Source organism: Antechinus flavipes, chromosome 5 (genome assembly GCF_016432865.1).
Source record: "Antechinus flavipes isolate AdamAnt ecotype Samford, QLD, Australia chromosome 5, AdamAnt_v2, whole genome shotgun sequence".
NCBI lineage: Eukaryota > Metazoa > Chordata > Mammalia > Dasyuromorphia > Dasyuridae > Antechinus > Antechinus flavipes.
The window spans coordinates 247,079,276-247,101,127 of NC_067402.1; the positions used below are offsets into that span (position 1 = coordinate 247,079,276).

Below are 21,852 nucleotides of genomic sequence, written 5' to 3' on the forward strand. Positions count from 1 at the left end.
TTTCTCCCTTTGAAAGTTTGCCTCTATTAACACCTGCTACAACCAATCAGAAGTGATAGTGCTGCTTGCATTCCTCAATGTGAGGACCATGCTGTGGGGGGAAAATAACAGCCAAAACCAAAAAACAGGGAATTGTTAAGTGGCAGGCCAATTCTCCGAGAGCCTCCACAGATCATAACATCTGAAGGAGCTGCAAGGCAGCCTTTGATGACACAGGTGTTGCAGATTAGGAATGAGATAAATTGGAGGCAGAGGGAAGAAGAGAGAGGTCAGACAACGCAACAGCCTCTCACTCAGAGAGGTCAGAGAACAGCAACTGCCTCTCAGTCTCCTTGTATCATCCTCTCACAAGGGGGGATCCATTCTGGATTGGATCTCTAGCAGCCATTGTCAGGTGGCTCCTGTGTATTCCAGCAGCTCTCCCGTGAATTCCAACAGAAACTGAGGCAAATAGAGTTTCATAACTTGCCCAGAATGACCCAGCTAGTAACTGTTGAACTCAAGAACATAATCTTCCTAACTCCAGACCTGGCATTCTATTCACTCTCTCATCTAGGTGCCATGATTGATGTTATAAAGGTATAATCAAAACAACTGGCAATCCTGTCCACATTCGTTTTATTTGCACAAAAGCTTTTTAACTTAATATAATCAAAATTTTCTATTTTATGATCAATAATGACCTCTAGTTCTTCTTTGGTCACAAATTCCTTTCTCCTCCACAGGTCTGAGAGGTAAATGATTCTATATTCTTTATGTCTAGATCATGAACCCATTTTGATCTTATCTTGGTCTATGGAAACACTGTAATGTTCTTGTTTGGTTTTCTGGAGGTCTCTGGATCACCCTTCATTTTAGTAGAGTAATCACCACGAGAATAGACAGATGTTAAAATCCTTTATTATCTCCTTCAAAGTCTTGTCTCCTCGCCTGGCCTTTATTATCTCCTTTACAATCTAGTTTCCTTGCCTGGGGCCTGGGCTAACTTTCTTAGAGGCCTTCCGCAATCTTGGTTTCAGTGGAGAAGCAAAGGAGGCCAGGCCAGCCACCACAAGGTTGATGAAGATGGAATAAATCTTTCTCCTTGGTTCTGAGAGTTTGAGCTCCCGCCTCCAGTCCTCTGTCTTCTTTCGCTCTGAGTTTGAGTCCCAGCTTATATGCTCTAGAGTATAAACCAATCATTATATCACTAGGAAACCATTATTTGTTTATCAATCAAATCAAATTGATCTGTAAATCATTCATTATGAACTTAGAGAACTATTAATTATCATGCTAAACTAGATAACCATTCTCATCAATTCTACTGACAAGAATCCTTGTTTCAAAGTTCTGGTCCATAACATCTCTCACTTTCTTTTGTTTTAGAACATAAGGTGCTCACACTCTCCCAGACTTCTCAAGGAGGTGAGAACCTCAAAAAGGAGTGATCATGCCCTTCCTGACTTCTCAGAAAAAGGGGGTGAAAACACCATTAAAGGAGGTGATCATGCCCTCTCTGACATCTCAGGAAGGGAGATGAAAACCAAAGGAAAATGGAGAATCAAAGCAGATTAGCAGGTTTCTGAAGTGTCTCACTTGAAACAGGTATACATAAATCCATCAACATGGGAAGTATTACATAACAAACAACATGAGTCAACATGAGGAATTATACATGTCCATAAGTCCTAGAAATAGTCCAAAACCAATCTATTGTCCATTACTTCATGTGTCAGGAATCCAATAATTTCTGCAAGTTTTGAAGTCCTGCAACAATCTCATCATGTATCAGGGAATCCAATTATTCCTGAAGATTTTGAAGTCCTGTATCAGTCTTATCAACAATTTTTCATTTCAGGGAAATCCAATGATTCCGGCTGGTTTTGAAGTTCTGTAACAGTCTTATTATCAGCCATGCTCTTTCAGTGTCAGATGTTTCTTAGGTTTTCTCCTTTGTTTTGAGGTTTTTCTCTTTTTCTGTCTCTTTTTTTGTTGGCACTGATTCCTTCCCTGTCTGTAGAGATACAAGCAAACCCTTTCCCCAAGCACTTAACCTATCTAATCCCTCCATTCACCACTTTCTGGATCTCTCCACATCATCTGCCAATTATATTGGAGTTGCTCACACTTGACACTGTTCTTCTGTTGAATTAAAAAGCCTATATTCTCCTCAATTATAATTTCTTTCTCCCATCTGATTTTTTTTTTGGCTAATTGATCATGTGATCCCTTTCTCCCATCTGATTGCTTTCTGGATGATTGATCATGCAATCCCTTTCTACCATCTGATTGCTTTCTTCTATCAGATTGCTTCTCTGCTGATTGATCATACCAGAGTATTGAGCTTCTAAAGACTTTCTGGGTGAAAACTCGGCTATCATGCCCCACCTGGTTTTTTTGTTTGGGACCCTGGAACTGGGCTCTGCCTCTCATTTCCCTGGGTCAATTTACATTCTGAGGCCCAGTGGAAGCCTCTTGGACACAGGATTTTGGATCTTGTTTTCTCACCCTGTCTTCTCACTCTATCTCTTTGCCTACATTGAACTTTCAGATGCCCTACTTTACCACATTGACAGCATTGACGAATCTCTCTGGAAATCCCTTGCCAAGAGGGACCCTGTCTTCCCATGTTCTGTGTTATAGCCTGGGTATAAAAGGCATTTATGCCCACTATGGCACAGCATCTTATGATCTCCTCTAAAGGAACAACCTTGTGTAGTCCCCATATATTTCTTCTACAAACCTCATTAGCATTTTCTTTAGCAAGTTGTCTTATCATAATTCCTGTAGCTACATTTTCTCCAATCGTTCATATGACAGCTGTTTGCAGACGTCCCACAAAATCAGCAAAGGGTTCATTTGGATCTTGCTCTATTTTCATGAAGACTTCCCCTCTGTCTTGTTCCGGAAGAGTGCCCCATAGCATTTTGCTCATATGCTATCAAAGGGTAATTAATCTGTGCTGAAGTGTCTGAATATTGACCTTTATCTGCTAGTTGGTCAAAGGTGATTTGTATATTAACTCCAGTTTGTTTCCTTGGGCTTGTATCTACATAGTTCCACATTGGATGCCAAAATGTAATGTTCTTGTTTGGTTTTCCTGGAGGTCTCTGGGCCAGCCTTCATTTCAGTAGAGTTATCACCACGAGAATAGCCAGGTGTTAAAGTCCAAATCCATTATTATCTCCTTCAAAGTCTTGTCTCCTTGTCTTGCCTTTATTATCTCCTTCACAATCTGGTTTCCTTGCCTGGGGCCTAAGAAAGCTAGCTTTCTTACAGGCCTTCTGGAATCTTGGTTTCAGTGGAGAAGCGAAGGAGGCCAGGCCAGCCACCACAAGGCTGATGAAGACGGAATGAATCTTTCTCCTTGGTTCTGAGAGCTTGAGCTCCTGCCTCCAGTTCTCTGTCTTCTCTGGCTCTGAATGAATCTGGCTCCGAGTCTGAGTCCCAGCTTATATGCTCTACACCAATCACTACATCACTAGGAAGCCATTATTCGTTGTAAAATTAAATCAATCATACTGAACTTAGAGAACTATTAATCACCATGCTAAACTAGATAGCCATTGTCTCATCAATGTTAGTAGAACAGTAGTTAGTAGATGTTAAGTTAGTAGAACACCTTATTAGATTCCTTGTTTCAGAGTTCTGGCCCATAACAAAACACCAACAATTTATGAAGGGCATACTCTATGCCACACACTTTGCTAGATATTGGGGGTATTGAAATAAATATGAAGCAGTCTTCCCCTCAAAAAAGACCTGTTTTCTAAAAGGGAAGATGGGAGACAACATATACATGACTTCACTTATAGTTTTGTCAATTGACTATCTTCTTTCTGAGAATCAGCTTATCTAAGACAGGAGAGGCTTATCACTAGTTGGCCTGGAGTTTGATGGCAAATTATTTGCTCAAGAGAAGCAGCATGACATACTAGCCAGAGAGCTAGCTCAAATCCAGGAAAATTTGAATTTAAGCCCTACATATATGAAATGTATTATTTGTATAACTTTATACAAGTTATTTTATCCCAGTACCCTGGGTAACTCTTGAGGATTATATATTGAAGGAAGAGTACCTCAAATATCAGTAAAGAGAGTTTCTTATTGGAAGGAGAGAATTTTTCCATCATGTTGTGGTCCTGCAAACTAGCAAAAACAACAATTCAGAGACTTCTAATTTTTGTTTGAAAGAAGAAACTTACATAGTGTATGAATTCCAAGAAACTCATTTTCTGTTTTAAAATTCTTGAATACGTCACAAAGCAGAAATCTTCAGCTTAGATATTACTAAGATTTTAGGAGAAAACAAATTCAGTTGCTAACCAGTCTTATTTGAAAGGCAAATAGTATTCACTTATGATTACCTGTTGAAGGTTTCCACTTTCATCAAGAGAAAATGTGCTATCAGATAGTAAAAATTATATCAAATGTAGTTGTTGGATAATAGGCAATGGATGAATAAGCATTCAACATGAAAATCTTTTATTACCACAAAACTACTCAAGACAACCTGTAATATAAATTTCAGCAATATACTCAAAAGAAAGAAACAATCTTCTAGAAATTACAATAACTCCTGGCATACATAATCAAACTTAATATCCTTTATCTCTATGCTTTTAAATTCCAAAGAATTGATATCCAAAGACTCTCAAGACTCTAGAATTATCCTTCATACTTTCACTATCATTTTTTCAAGGTATAAATTCTTTAAAATATACAGGTTAACATTTTTGTTTTTGTCTCTTACTTTCCCAGAAATTCCAGCAGCAGTACCTTATAGAAGGATGTGTGAATGGCGATATGAACCATGTGCTACTCCATGTTTTAAAACTTGTAGTGATCCTGATGCCCTTGCATGTAAATTTCTTCCACCGTGAGTAATATTTTCTAGTTCAATGGGTAATTTACATGATATATAAATTGCAATCTCAGTAAATATTATTTTTGTGTTCAAAAATGCTCCTTTAAATATTGGGTATAAGAAAAATTAGGACCTTAAGCTCTTGAAAAAAAATTAGAGAACATCTAGCCTGACCTAATAGAAGAATATCTTTTACACTATCCATTAAAAATGGTTATTTGATTTTTTTCTTGAACAAAGCATGACACAGTGGATAGGGAGGTTTAGAATCAGGAAAATTGGTTCAAATTTTTCCTTAGATACCTATTGTCTGTGAACACTTGTGCAAGTCATTGAGCTGTTCTGATATTTTAGTTTCCTCATCTATAAAACAATATATATTATTTTATAACATAATAATATTTAATGTAATTATATATATAATAATATATAGTCATATATTCTATAAAGACTCAGTAGTCTTTAAGGTCTATGATCTTTAAAGCTATGATCCAAAAAGTTCTATCCACAAAGTATTCACAATATAATAAGATAGATCATAATATTGTACAACTGATTGACTACAATTACAAGGGACCTTAGAGGTCATTTAGTTCAACCACTTTGTTTAAACTGAGTCTTAGGGGATTCAGATGACAGTGAGCTTCAAAGCCATATTCAAACTCAAGTTCTATGACTGATTCAAATTCTCTTGAATTGAGAATTCTCTCCAATGCATGACACAGAGAAGCAATTCCATTTTAAAACATCATCTCTAATTTTTAGAATTTTCATCTTCATATTACACTATAACCCTCCTTTCAATTTCCACCCACCAGTCCTAGTTCTAATCTTTGAATTTATGAAGAAATGCGTTCCTTCATCCATAGAGTAGATGTTCAAATATTTGTTGAGGGTAACTGGCTTGTCAGCTCCTTCCCCTGTTAACATAGAATATATTTTCTATATAATGTATTATAGTATTATAAGTAGTATAAATACTATAGTATAGATGCCATGTATGCTACTATACCTTATATACACATTGCTATAACATATATACATAATTGTATAATACATGGTATTAGATATACAAGATACACACAAGATAAACAAGATATATTGTTTCCATACATGATATTCACTATACTATATATTGAATATGATATACATTATTATTATATCCATTATATATCAGATATGTATGTAAGTTACAACACTAGACATTGTATAAATATAATGTATAGTGCTATAAATGGTATCTAGCATTGTATAGTCACATTGTGTATCTGTACAGTGCATTATGTTATATATTGTAAAAAATACTGCGTAAAGGCATTGCATTTATACATTGTCAACACCACATTCTGTGTAGATACAATAATAGCACATATACTGCATAGATATATTGTTTCTGTCAAATATTACATAGATACATTGTATTCACATATTACAGATGTCACATACTATATAGCTATAATGCATAGCATGTACATTATATGGATAAATTTTATCTATCACAAGATATATTATATCTATCCATTATAGACACTATTCAATGTCTGGATACAATGTATAGCATGGACACTGTAGGTGCATTGTATCTCATCTGCAACATGCCTGAGAACCTATATCCATTTAATCTCTATTTGAAGATTCCCAGGGTCAGGAATCCCTGCTAAATCTAGAATATTCATATTTGTACAGGCCTAATTGTGTGCAGCTTTTTCATTGTGTGAAGATTAAAATATGCTTCTCTATTAAATATCTAACTGTAGCTCCTGCTATGATCTTCTGTGACCCATTTAACCAATCTCCCAGATGAAACTCTTTCAAATAATTGAAGGCAACTATGTTAAATATTTAAAAGAATAACATTGAGATAGCTACTTGTACTTATCATTTCTATCCAAACTCCATTAAAATATGAGAACAACAAATTAACAATAGTGATAATGACTTGTATAGGTTTTTTTGGAAGCTTGCATAATACTTAATATAAAAAGGAACTCATGAGAATCTCGAGTTCCATAGCACCAAAGAAATTCAGGTGGATTTTGGCTGACTATCTAGGATGTTGTAGAGATGTGTGATTGTTCTAAGGATTAGATTAGACGATTCCCTTCAATGCTCAAATTTTATGATTCTTTTTGGAAAAATGCAAGAGGGGGAGTAGAAAAAATGGGGCTGATAATAGTTGTAAAAAGAAATGATTAATGATGAGCTAACTTTGGAGTCAAAGTTCAGGTTCTGGCCCTGACATATAATAACTATGTGACCTTGAACAAATCACTTATCACCTCAGAACCATGACAACTCACGATGGACAGATTGCTGCTCTGAATTATGGATGAAAAAGTAAAACTGCAAGTTCCCTACAGTAATGAAATCATGGGTTCATACTATTCTAAATTCTCAGTCCTAATGTTCATCATTACCAAATTGCACTTGAGCTAGATATCCTCCACTGGCAAGAAATGTTCTTCTGTTCTCTTACTTGATAGGTGCCAGTCCTATCATGAAATAAATCATGACATCATGTAATATGATATGCATAATATCATATTATGGATACAATACATTTTATGTCATGTAATAAAGATAAATGCAGACCATGCCAGTAAAGTGTAAATTCTGACTTATTAATGATTCACTCTAGTGTAATCCCTTCTCACTTTTGTAATAAAGGTGGTGGAGCCATCAAAGGGTGTATAGACAATTTTTACAATATTTTCTGTTAGTTTTATAACTAGGACAGGTAGTTGGAACAGTGGGTAGAGTGCTGAACCTGGAGTCAGGAAGATGCCATTTCAAATATAGCTTTAGACACTAGGGAGCTGTGTGACTCTAAGCAAGCTACACCTATCTTCCAAGATTGTTGTGAGGATAAAAATGAGATAATATTTGTAAGGCTCTTTGAAAACATTAACACACTCTATAAATGCTAGCTATTATTCTTATTAAAGTGAGATCTGTAATGACCAGTAAATTTCTTGAGGAATCAAACCACATCAATGTTGACCTTCTTGCTACACACAGAATTACCATAAAGAAGATATATAATTTTATATGTGGCATATATATCTAGATATATATTTTTGGAAAGGTAATTAATGGAGTAATCTCTAAGACAGATTATGACAAACTATATGCCATTGTACATTGGTGGAAGTTGTTTCCTCATGGAGAATTTCCCACCCAGATCAAAACATTGAATACATATATATATATATATATATATATATATATATATATATATATATATATATGCTGTTATACTTAAACTACTATTAAATATCTACTACTATAGCTAATATTTTATATAATTGGACTGAAAATTTGGTATAGATATGATTTGAAATGTTTATCTTAGAAAGATCAAGTCAATTTTACTGTGAAATAGTATAAATATAGATGGAATTTTGCTTTTATTTATTCCAACTCCTAGTTCAGTAAGTTATACATGGCCACTGTTTAGAAAATGTTAATTGAGGAGGGGAAAAGAATAAACATTTATTCCTACTAAACATTTAAACATAATATTTGCTAACTTCTGTGCTAATTAGTGCTTTTTACATTTATTATCTGATTTGATACTCACAACTCTACAAGATAGGTGATGTTATTATCTCTATTTTATAGTTAAAAGAACTGAGGCAAAGAGATTTAAGTGCCTTACCTGGAGTCATATAACTAAGAAGTGTCTGAAGCTGTATTTAAACTTGTAGCTTCCATATGCCTACTAGCACTATTCATTTTGCCACCTAGCTGCCTCATCCAATATTGAACTAATAAATTAATATTTTAAAATTTGAAAAGATCTGGTATCCAGATCTGCAGATTGTAATACATCTGTCTTTGTAGATGGAAACGAGAATGGTGCTCGAAAAATTCATCATCTCATTACTTAGACTGGCACTCATAAGATATTTTAACACTAGGACTTAAACCCAAAGCTTAAAGCTTAATAGAACCTAAAAAAACCCCAAGAATTGGTCCTTTACTAGCTTAGTATTTGGATCATGAAATGAGTCCCTTGTACATTTATTAAAAAAACAAATTGTTTGCTGATGATACTATGTGGGCTCCATTCTTTGTCAGGTATGTAGAGGGTTGTCTTTTTTTTTTTTTTTTTCTCTCCTATTTTTGTGGTTGATAAGATCCCAGTAAAATATAATGGGGGATATGATACATAATCTAAATAAATGTCGTGAAAGAAGCAGCTTAGTTAATTGATCATTCTGAAAGGCTTAAGTGACACAAATAACTTTAGAAAGAGCAAAAAGAACCCAATAAAATCTGAAACCAACATAATTTTTTTTAAGTCTCTAAGAATAGTTCCACCTGTAGGCTGAGTGTCCCCTAGTGGCAGTTTTAGCCTGAATCATAGGCTCATTAGTTTTAGGGCAGAAAGTAATCCTATGATCATAGATTTCAGTGTGGTCAAAGAGCATCTTGTCTGCCAGTATCATTTTACAAATGAAGGAACTGAAATTTAGTAGCTTTCCTAAAGTTGGATTTGATCCTAGATTTTGACTCCAGATAATTTAATTTTCTATCTCATGCTGCTTAATTTCATCATAATCAAATAAAAAGTTAATTATTGCATTGTAAAATTTTGCAAGGCCTTAAAAGGCCTTAGAGACCATATGGTAGAAATCCCTTATTTTATAGAATAAATGAATAGAAATGAAAGCTGTATCTTTGGAGAGAGTATCAGTGTATTTATATCACAGATCTTATACATTAGATCCAGTCTCTCTTTTGAGCTCAAGGCTCACTCTAGATTTGTGATTGATCTAAGGATTGTTAGAATATTCTTTTCAAAGCACAAATTATATGATTATTAATAGAAAAAAAGCAGAAGGGAAAGTAGCACAAATGAATGTTATTAATTATATTTCCCATTTTTTTGGTTGTTGTTGTTGGGTGATGAGAGGAGCAACTAAAGCTATGGTTCCACTGATATTGGGAACACCATATAAAGAAATTCTATCCCTCCCAATGTAAATTGTCATCTACATTACTATGTTTAATCTTGGAGAAATTCCTTGAGCATTGAGAGGTTAAGGGATTTGTACAAGGTTATATAGCCAGTATGAATGATTTTACACGAAATGTGTCCAAAACAGAATTTATTCTTTTTCTCTGTCTATCTCTTTTCTGAACTTCACTATTTCTATTGAAGCTATTCCGATTCTTTCAGTCATCTAGTTTTGCAATCCATTGATTTCTCAGTCTCATTCATCCCTCAATATTTAAAGTTTTTGAGAATTTGGCCTCTACAACGGTTCTCCCATCTGTCTTCTCTCTCCACTACATGGTCACCATCTTAGTTCAGTCCCTAATCACCACCAGCATGGATGTGGCAATAGCCTCCTAATTGGTATCTCTACCTTTAGTGTCTACCTTCTTCATTTTTCATGTGACTGCTCAATTTCTATTCCTAAAACTTATGCTTGAGCAAGTTACTCTCCTGACTTCAGGAATACTTCTCATCTCTATGAAAAATAGAAATCCTCTCTTTGTCATTTGAAGTACTTCACAATTCGGGCCATATCACCTTTTTAGCTATATTATACATCAATTTCCTCAATGACCTACTTGCTGTTCCTTTGCATAACACAACATCTTCTCTATCTTTGCCTTTGACTAGGCTGTATCACATGCCTGGAATGTCCTTTATCTTCAAATCTGAGATATTTTGTTTCCCTCAAAGCTCAACTAAAGTATTCTCCTCCTCCTACCATTGCATTGTATTTACTCTGTGTGTATGTGTGTGTGTGTATATGTGTGAGTATTATTTCTTCCTATAGAATATAAATTTCTCAAGGGCAGAGACTTTCGGTTTTAGCTTTGTATTTTGGAATTTATTTAGTGCTTAATAAATATTTTTGATAGACTTCTAAGAAGTATGTGAACAAGTTTTTTAAAATTGCACTGACATTATTAATAATGTGTTAAAATATCCTTAAATAACACTGAGTGACAGAAATATGTTAACATTGTTGAAATCACACAGCATAATCTCTACCACTTACTAATGTGTGAAAAGGGAAAGAGGTCATGAGAAGCAATTCTTATGGAAGGGTGTAATACTTATCAGAGGACCTTGTGAAGAAATTATGGAAGATAATGCCTCAGTTAAATATATTATAGTATGTTTTCATAGTAGGCATTAATAATTTTTTTCACATATTATGATTCTATTTTTCTTACTTTAAGATTGATTCTTATACCTTTTTAAAAATACGTATTTAAAGGGTTGAAGGATGCTTGCCATACTGTCCTAAAAATATGATCCTTGATGAAGTCACACTTAAATGCGTTTATCCTGCAGACTGTAAGTATGTGTTTTATTTTATTGTGTCGAAATATTTATAATGGCTAATAATTTTTATATTAGCAGTCATCTGTTATGATTTCCCTCGGTTTCATGGTCGATTTTCATCATATAATTTCTCATCATTCCTCCTTCTTCTTAAAGCATATTTTGATCATTAAGGCTCCCACATCCAGTGGCTCTCAATGTGGGAGTAAAGGAGCTTTAAGGATCCCTTGGGTTTACTGTAATGGATAAAGGAATCCCATGTAAAGCCTTGCCAATCTGATCTTTAGCTTCTAAAATAGATGTAACAAAATTCATTATAATAAAAAAAAGCAGACATACCTCATCATATTGAGCAGCAGTTGTATTTATTTATATAGTTGGTTGTATTTATGTATACTTGTGCATACTGTTTCCTCCAGTAGACTGGAAGTTCCTTGAAGGCAGAGATGATTTCATTTTTATCTTTGTATGCACAGTACCTAGCACCATATCTAGCACCCAGTATTCACTTAAGAAATGTTTTGGATTAGATCTAACTGTTTAGATTGCAGTCAGGAATACCTGGGTTCAAATCTTGCCTGAGAAATGTACTACTTGTGTACCCTGGGCAAATCCCTTATCTTCTCTGGGTCTCTATAAATCAGTACAATTATAATATCTACTTCATAAAGTTATCATAAAGAAGAGCACTGGCATCAAATTCAGAAAACCTGGATTCAAATCCCACTTCTAACATTACTTATATGACTTCAGAGATAGGAACTAGATCTGTGATTTCATTAGTATTAGGAACCTCATTTGTAAAATGAGGAAATTAGACTACATGACATCTGAAACTCCTTTCAGATTTATCTTTGATGATAATCTATGACATGAGATATATATGTATACATATATACATGCATAATACATCTATACTAACCTATATATATAAATATGTATATATATATATATAATGCTTTGCAAACTTTAACCATGCAGAATGTCCTTTTTATTGTATTATTTATTTTTTAATAATAGCTTTTTATTTTCAAAATATATGCAGTTTTCAACATTCACCCTTGAAAAGCCTTTTGTTTCAAATTTTTCTTCCTCCCTTCCCCCATCCTCTCCCCTAGATAGCAAATAATCTATGTTAAATATGTGGAATTCTATTACACATGTTTCCACATTTATCATACTGCACAAGAAAAATCATATCAAAAAGAAAAAAAAAGAGAAAAGTCTAAAAAAGAAGCAACAACAAAAATATTTTAAATATTATGTAGTGATTCACATTCAGTCCCCACAGGAGTCTTTTTGGATGTTGATGACTTTCTCCATCACAAGTCTATTAGAACTGGCCTAAATCATCTCGTTGTTGAAAAGAACCATGTCCATCAGAGTTGATTGTCACATTATCTTGTTGTTGCTGTGTGTTCTACTAATTTTAGTTAATATTAGTTCATGTAGGTGTCTTCAGGCCTTTTTGAAATCATCCTGCAGATTGTTTCCTATAGAACAATAATATTCCATAACATTCACATATCATAACTTATTTAGCCATTCCCCAACTGATGGGCATCCACTCAGTTTCAAGTTCCTTGTCACTACAAAAAGAATTGCTACAAACATTTTTGCACATGTAGGTTTTTTTCCCTTTTTTATGATCTCTTTGGGATACAGACTCACTTGAGAAACTGCTGGATCAAAGGGTATTCATAGTTTGATACTCTTTTGGTATGCAGAATGTTTTAAAAGTCTCAGTATGATTTTAAGCTGTTAATGTTTAAAAGTGAAATTTTGGGATAAACTTTTGGAATAATCTAAATAAATTTAAACTATGGTTATAATATAGTTTTTTCACATATATCTGCCTGCTTTTAAATATGTGAAGCAGCTATTATGTTTAAAATATAAATTCATTTAAAAGCTTATTGTATTCATATACACATCCCTTAATTTTTTAAATTAGAGGATATTAATAATTTACCTATCTTCCTTTAGGGTTCCTTAAAATCTTTTAGAGTTATATGGGATCCCCATGCTTAGGTTGGGATCTTCTCTACTATTTGAATTTTGATGAACCTAATCTCACAAAAATATGATTTAAAAAGCCAATCTCTGTTTCTTTATAGGTATACCTGTGCCAGTTACAGAAGCTGTAATAGTCAAGCCTCCAAAGCCAGGGGAAACAGGTATTACTGGCAGCAATAACATTAAAAATTATATTACCCTAAATCAGACTTGGAACAGTTCTATCATTAACTACTATTTGCATTCATCTACCCCATATACCACATTCTGGGACTATTCCATTAATTTCAATAATGAGAAAACAGGATGTTGACAAACTTCTTATTAAGAAAAGCTATTCTACCCAAATTACAAGAGGTCACATGTGGAAAATTCTTTGATCATGTGCTTTAGAAATGTGGGCAACTGTAAAACAAGGATTGAGTGAATCTCAAGTCAGAGGATGTGACTTTTATCTCATTAACTGATTTTGGGTAAATTCCTTAACATTTCTGGGCCTCAGTTTACTCAACTGAGAAATGAGTTTCTTCATCTATCAACTGAGATGAGATAGCCTTTGAAGTATGTTCTAGTTTGAAATATGCAATTTCTATAAAGTACTCTTGGACTTTGCCTCTGTTACTAATCTTAATTATTCTAATTTCATTAAGAGTTCTGACACTAGTGATTCTCCTTGCCTAGAACTACAGCATTTCCCCAGATTTGACTGCAATTTTCTTAATGGAAGTCTTTTATCAGGGTGGGGGTGTGTGATTTAATGCTCATCATTATCATTATCAACATTATCCTCTTAGTTAGCATTTGAAATTTATAGGTAGAATAAACCTCCAAACAACAGTAAGATAGATTAATAAGATAAATGAAGAAAACCCATGGGACAGATTGAAAGCTCACAATTCTAAGGGGAATTCAAAAGAGGACAAACCCTTCCCCTGTACATTAAGTGAGATTCCTGTGACAATTTTCGTCACACAGGATTGTAAATGACATCATGGAACCATTAAAATAGGTAGCCTGTGATCAATCAAGCTTCCTTGCGGACTGCTTTCATCCTTTCCTCCAGGACAGATATTAGTAATTCTTTTAAGTTACCTAAATTTTGCTTTTCCATTTTGAATTCTTTTAAGACACATTTAGCTTACACTGAACCTTTATTTACTTGTAGTTCTAATATGGGTGTATAGGAAAGAGTAGCACCTCTGATATGAGGGCTTGCTGAGCCATTTTCTGGGCTGCTCATATACCTTTGGTATTTACCTTTCACCCAACTCTCCCCTGTGGCTCCAAGAAGCAGTAACTATAGTGGCTACCATCAAGTAAAATTGTCTTGGCAAATGGACTAAAACAGGTTGAGGGTTTATTGACAGACCTCAGACCTGTAGATGAATTAGAGGATTTGTCTACTACAAACATGTGAAGAATTCCCTTGGCAGAATGGGTGAATAAGCCTATTTTATTCTCTTGCTCCCCTTCTTCCTCCCATCCTCCTTTCCTTCCCTCCCTTCCCTAACTTCCTCCCTTCCTTTTTGTCCCTTCCTTCCTTCCTTCCTTCTTTCCTTCCTTCCTTCCTTCCTTCTCTCTCCTCTCTCTCTCTCTCTCTCTCTCTCTCTCTCTCACACACACACACACACACACAAACTATTTATTTATTTTTTTACTAACTCCATTTATAAAGTGAATCTTTATACACTGAAGATCATTTCCTCGTCGACTTCCATGTAGTCCCTCAGGGAAATAAGTTGAGAATTGTAGGATAGAATGGGCATTGGATTTCAACTTAGAGGAGATTGGTTTAATTCCTAGTTCTCTCACTCAGGACATTATATGACCTTAGACAAGATGCTTAAATTCAATGTCCTTGAGTTTCCTTATCTATAAAATAAGAAGGTTGGAGTACATTAGCAGTTCTTGATATGGGATCGCTGGGTGTCTGTGAACTTGAATGGGAAAATTATATATTTACTTCAAAATCATTGGTTTCCTTTGTAATCCTATAGATTTATTTTATACATTTAAAAACAATTCAGAGAAGGAGTCTGGCTTCACCAGACCATGGTCAAAAGTCCATGACAGAAGCAAAAACGTTAAGAACCCTGAGTGAAATGATTACTGTCCCATTAAACTCTCAGTCCTATTAATTAAATGGATGGCAATCTAATAACAATATATATATATCCAAGTAATTCTCTGTCTCAGGATCATATGTAAGTATAACAGTACAGAATTTGGCAGCTTTTAATTAACCTTGGTCTTCTTCCTTCCTCTCCTCTCTACTATCACACACACTGATTGTTTTTCTTATTGTTTATACAATCAGTACTTTCTCTTATTTAACACTGGAATCTGTTAGAATTTTCTTCAATATTTTCTTCTAAATGTTTACTGTGACTGGCTGAAATGAGCAAAAACTTTACAGTTGGGAATAAGATACTGTCATCTAATAATAATTATAATAAGTCCAGTTCAAGGTCAAGGCTTTGGAAGAGAAAATCATGCCTTAATTAATCAAATCAATCCATTTTAAAATTTTAGAAAATTATTTTCATTCAAAATAAGGAAAATCTGTACACAGCTGCATTGTCTTCAAGCAAAAATGCAAAATATTTCTTTTCTTTTTTCAATATTGTGAAATAGACCCATTGCTCTCAGGTATATTTTCTCCATATATACTCTGAAGTATTATTTATCCAACCTAGTTGAGTATTTTGAGAATATCTTCAATGACTAGAAATTACAGATTTCACAGTTTTGTTGTTTATATAATGTTGCTCCAAAATACCAATGGGTGACCACTAAATCCACTGTGCTAATCATGACACTTGATCACTCAATCCACTGTGTTAATCATAGCACATCTAATAAGCATTTCTTCAATAATGATATTCCTATATACATTTCAAAAATGACCATGCACATTCTACAAATTCACAGAGGAAATTTAGTTACACTTAGAAGATTTATTAGGAAATATCTCAAAAATCATATTTGTAATTACTAAAGAGTCTTTTGTGATACAACTGCCTTCACTAACTATAAAGATAATTTTGTTTAAACTATCAGATCAATCTTACTTGACTCCAGTAAGGATAATAATTTGATCCGTTGCTACTCTGATGTTCTCTACAGAGGCTCCTGCTGCATATGTTCCATCTGAGTGCCCAGAAGAGGGGGCTCCTACTCCTGCTTCAGAATGTGTGGTAATATGTTAAAATTTTTCCCATATTATTGTATCAAAGGTTCTCTCTCAGTTTTAGTTTTGTTACAACTGTGGTAGTTTGCTTTCTTTAAAAAAAAATCAAGTTTTATTAAAAGCTGGATTCAAATTAATAAACTAAACTTGCTTAGGAACTATTTATATTTAAATTAATGTCAGTGCATATAGTATTATAACAGTTTGGGGGATGTCTTTTGTTTCGTTTGTATATATATTTTTTTTCATCACTTAGCACCTGAAGTGCAGTAATTGCTTAACAAAGATTCTTTTTCCCTTTGTTTTCTTTGTTTTTCCTCTTATATGGTATATTCTTCTGGTTCTATTTTTGTAGATCTGCATTATTAGATAAATATCTTCCCAGGTTTATTTTTTATTCTTTATATTAAGATATTTTAATTTTTATCATACTATACATTAACATCCCAATATTTATTTAGCCATTTCTTTTTTTTTAACAGATATATATGTTGTTTCCAGTTTTAAAAATTAATTTTACATAATGTTAAATAAATCTTTGAATAGATAGCTTTTAAAAAATTAAAAATTGGGGGTATATTCTCAATAATAAAATCATTGGCTCAAAGAACATGACTGTACTTATAACTTGTAGCATGAGCTGCCAGATGGAGCTCTAAAATTTTTTTTATATTTGGAATTCTTTCTTTGGGTTTTGTTGCTTTTAATTATTTTTACTGATTCAGTAGAAATTAGATGACATCTTAAAATTGTTTTATTTAATTCTATTTGATAAGTCATAAAGTTAAATATATATTTAAAAGAGTGCTAACAATTTGAGTTTTTTCCTTTTATTTATTTCCTTTGACGACTTACACATTGGGAATTATCACTATAATTTCTTAGTTGTCTCATGTTTTTAGATGGTATTATTATCTGTAATTACCACAAATATTTTTCTCAATTATGTGGAACAGTGGCCCTTACTCAAATTAAAATCAAAGACTCTCAAGGTAAAAACAAAAAAGCAAAAAAGGTATTTATTATGATCTCATGAAAAAGGGCAACTCCCAACAGACAAGGTATTAGTAGAGGAGTGCAAATTGCAAAACACAAGATTGAATATACCCTAAACTGCAGAACCTCCCACCACAAACCTCTGACCTTTTTTCCCATTGTCTGGAGGAGTCCAGACTTATACTCTAACCATGGAAATCTATCCCAGATACAAAAAAATAAACATCAAACTTAATTCAAATTTCCCTGGAAAACTGCTATACAAGTAGATATTTTTGCATGAAAGAATTCTGGTATCTGAATTCCCAAAGCCAACATCACCTTTAAAAGAAGTACTTACATGCTATTTAAGAGGTGGGGGAGAAAGAGAAAGGGAAATGTTCATTCAAGACAATCTATCGGTAGTTTTATAGCTATAGCTCAACTTATTATTGCATTCTCACGGCTATATTCCAATGAGATGTCTTCACTCATTTATGCCATTTATCAATTGATTATTATTTTTTTAAAATTATATTGTTTTGTTAAAAATATTTTTTTTATTTTCTACATCTATTGCATCCCTAATAGGTTTCTTCTATTTGTCAAATTAAAAAAAAATCTCCCCTCCATAATTTAGATTATTCTATGTTTAAAAATATTTTGTACAAGTTTTTTTTTTTTTCATGTTTAAGTCATTCATTCAAAAGGAAATTTTTGGGAGCAAGTTGTAAGCTAATCTAAATAACTTACACAAAATATTACCAACTAATTTTCTGAATGAAATTTATTTAACTTTTTTTTTTTTTTGCTTTTATGGTCCATTATTTAAAAATACAAATGCCTAAGTCTATCATTTTGTTGATAATTGTATTATCTTAAATCATTCGAATATTCCTTGTTAATTTCATTTCTCCCCTGCTATAATGTATTAAAATAAAATAATTGAAAAAATGTTTCATTTAATCAGAATTTTTAACTATTAAAGAAATATTTCAAAATAGAAATTGCATTTTTATATAATATGGAAAACTAAAACATACTGCAAAGTTAGGATGATATGTTTCAAAGTACAAAAGATGTTCAAACAGTAAAAATATTTCTTGGCTATTTAAAATGAACTATTGAAATTATTAAAAGTTAGTTTTGGAGTTATGAAGATCTGTCTTCAAAACTATTGAATACTTTAATAAAGAGGCTGTGTACATTTTATATAGGCCAGTCCTTAGATGAAAGAGGTATCTAAGTTGTTATCAATGCCTATCCACAAAGTCTTTCCTAATTGTAGTGCCTGCCAAAGCCTGTGTTCTGCTAGCCTCTGAGAATTTGGAATAGTATCACACAATGAAGGAAACCACAGAAGGACTTAAATAGAAGAAAAACATATCTTATTAGTTTTTGTATTATCTTACTATCTGAATGAAAGAAATGTAGATCGTGTACATTTGTATATATTCATTTTGGTTTTTTTTTATTTTTGAATTCCCTGATCAAGCAGATATTTTGTGAATTTTCAATTGGTTGAAGGAAATTTGTGTGGTACATCTCAGGCAAGCATATATTCCCTCAAATAATCTCCAGGCCCTATGACTAATAAAATTTGTTTAAGTGAAAAACATCTTTGAAATCAATGAGCAAGATTCTCTATGCAACTCCATGATGGCAAAAGAGACCCAGGCATGATTCATACAATATTTTAGAAGCAACTTTTTGATTACATTAAAATTGGATATACCACTTATACTTCCCAATTTGTATAATTAAACACATTAAATAGAATGAAATTTGTCTCTACTCTATTTAGTTCTCTTTGGGTAATAACCTAAAAATTGAAGAAGGATAACTTAAGAGTCCAAAAAATCTGATTTCAAGATATAGTGGAGGAAATTGCCAGTTTTTAGATAACCTGTTACCCCAGTTTTGTCACAACTCCGATATCAGTTTAGGCAAATCTCTTAATTTCTTTGTTTCATCTAATTCATTTATAAAATAAGGTCTTAGAGACATTTAAGCTTTTATCTAACACTTCACCTATTATCCTATGATCTGTAAAGTTTGCTATTTGGAAACCATCATATTTCTGCTTCTGGAAATACATATTATTGTAAAAGTAAGTTTTCTCAGGAGATACTTGAACACCATTAGTTTATAATTTTATTTCAAATCTACTCAAATTGTTTAGGTGTCAAAATGTTGTGACAAAAAGTGATATAGAATTAGCAATTACTAGGTGATTCTGAAAACAAAAACAAGCATTTTCAAAAATTCAGGCTAAAGATGACTGACTAATTCTGGGCAATTATAACTCTAAAGCTACCTTAGATTAAGTCAATATTCATTATTCTACAATAAATAGATTATTACTTTTAGTAAATCATTAATTGATAATATTATAAAAGTTTTTTTAAATTAGAGCAATGATCTCAGCTACATTTTTACTTTTGATTTGTACTTTGCATATTTGCATTTTTATTAGCACATCATCCTTTCTATCTCCTTGTCCCTCAACTGTATGTGTCATTATATCCAATCAGTTCCCAAGTTTTATTCTACTTCCACAATCTCTTTCTATCCCTCATTCTCTACTCCTATAACCATAGGCTTTGATCACTTTTAAAATAATTGCCTCCCAAGTGTCTTTCCTGTCTCTAGTTTCTGCCCTTTTCAATTCATTATCTACTTACCTGGCAAACTGAAATCCATAAAAGATAAAAATACAAAAATCACATCACTCTCTCAGTACTACTCAAATCTTTTATATTGATCCTTATTGTTACTAGGATAAAATATAAAATGCTCATTCTGCCATTCTGATGTAATTTCAAATTCTTCTTCTTCATATGTTCTTTGTTATAGTCAAATTGACTGTTCTCTGGTCTGTGCATATGACATTTATTCTCCTTCCTCTGCCCTTCTATAATTTTCCAATTTTGGAACATTCTCTTTTCTCATCTTCACCTCACAGAATCATTAGGTTCCTTCAAAGTGCAGCTCATGTTCTACTTCCTACAAGAGGCCTTAAAATCAGATATCTATAAAACTCTTTACAAACCTTAAACATCATATATAGGTTGCTAGTTATTATCTTTTTACCTAGTGTATTCCTTCCCTTTTAAAGTTACATTGTCTTATATTCTACATAGTTCACATTTTTTCTTTTTGCATATCTTCTAATCCTCTATCTAAATTCCTTGAGGACAGAGATTATTTTTTTGTATCCCTGGAGTTTACCTCAATGCCTTATACATTGCTTTGTAAAATAATATAATATAATTTTTGCTTTGGAAATTGAAATAATTTCTATTTTTACTTTGTTTTTTTATTAACAGCCAGAATATATGGAACCTACTTTTACTTGTTACCAATATGTATGTATCAATAAGGAATGGATGTTATTCAACCTATCAAGCAATTGCCCAAAGGACACAACCATACCTGACTGTGGTTTTCGAGGAATGCCTGTTCAAGTAAACAATGACACCTGCTGTCCTGAATGGGAATGTCCTTGTACGTTTGGATAGGGTGTTCAGAAGTTGACATGTTTCCCTCTAAATACGGAAAGCATGATCCTAATCATTAACAACAATGACATCAGAAAAAAAAATTTTAAGTTAAAGGACACAATTATAGGGATTAATTTTTATTTTTAGAAATGATTCATTGAAGAGATATGAGAAGATACCTTTTCCCACTTTGCAGAAGTAAAGTTTATAAGTGTAGAAAATTGCAAAGATATTTGGATTTTTTCAATGTATTGCTTTGCTTTTCTGATTTTTCTCTTCCCTTTTTAAAAACAAAATAAAACAAAACAAAATATAGTCTTTATTACATGAGGAAAAGGAGGAAGAGTGAGACAGGATAACTTTAGGTGATATAAAAAAAGGATGTCAATAACATTTATTAAAAATAATAATAATAATTTGGTGGCAGCTAGGTGGTGCAGTGGATAGAGCACCAGTCCTGAGGTCAGGAGGACCTGAGTTCAAATTTGACTTCAGACACTTAATACTTCCTAGCTGTGTGACCCTGTACAAGTCACAACCCCAATTGCCTCAGCAAAAAATAAATAAAATAAAATAATTCACTAACAGACATTTCAAAGTTGTGAGACCCTTAATAGTGTGTTCAAAATAGGAATTGAAATAGATAATGTTTTACCCCTTTTTAGGAAGAACCATTCACCCCTTCAGCATAACTAAAGAAATTTTCATGTAAACTTTTTTATACTTAAGTAAGCTATGGAATTTTATTAAGTTCTGGGAAATTTAACAATTTTTGATGATGGGTTTATACTATAATGTGAAGAATGGGCTTTGAACTTTGTACATATAAAAGCAAGTACAACTGGCACTATTGTGACAGTTTAAAATTATTTTTTCTAACCTCATGTAAAGTCTTTTTAATATTCATTTAAATTTTTTTTTGAGCTCCAAATTTTTTCCTTCTCTTCTACTTGAGAAGGCAAACAACTTTATATAAGTTATATAGATATGCATATATAATAAATATATG

The 21,852-nt window shown here is 32.9% G+C and overlaps 1 protein-coding gene across 1 annotated transcript in view; it reads left to right on the plus strand.

The window, feature by feature from the left end:
- Positions 1-21,852, plus strand: part of OTOGL (otogelin like) — a 203,801-nt gene that overhangs the window by 131,370 nt on the left and 50,579 nt on the right. The window contains exons 31-35 of the mRNA XM_051962480.1: positions 4,744-4,861; positions 11,092-11,171; positions 13,277-13,336; positions 16,302-16,372; positions 20,670-20,847. Coding sequence (XP_051818440.1) covers positions 4,744-4,861; positions 11,092-11,171; positions 13,277-13,336; positions 16,302-16,372; positions 20,670-20,847 — 507 coding nt within the window. The remainder of the gene's footprint in view (positions 1-4,743; positions 4,862-11,091; positions 11,172-13,276; positions 13,337-16,301; positions 16,373-20,669; positions 20,848-21,852) is intronic.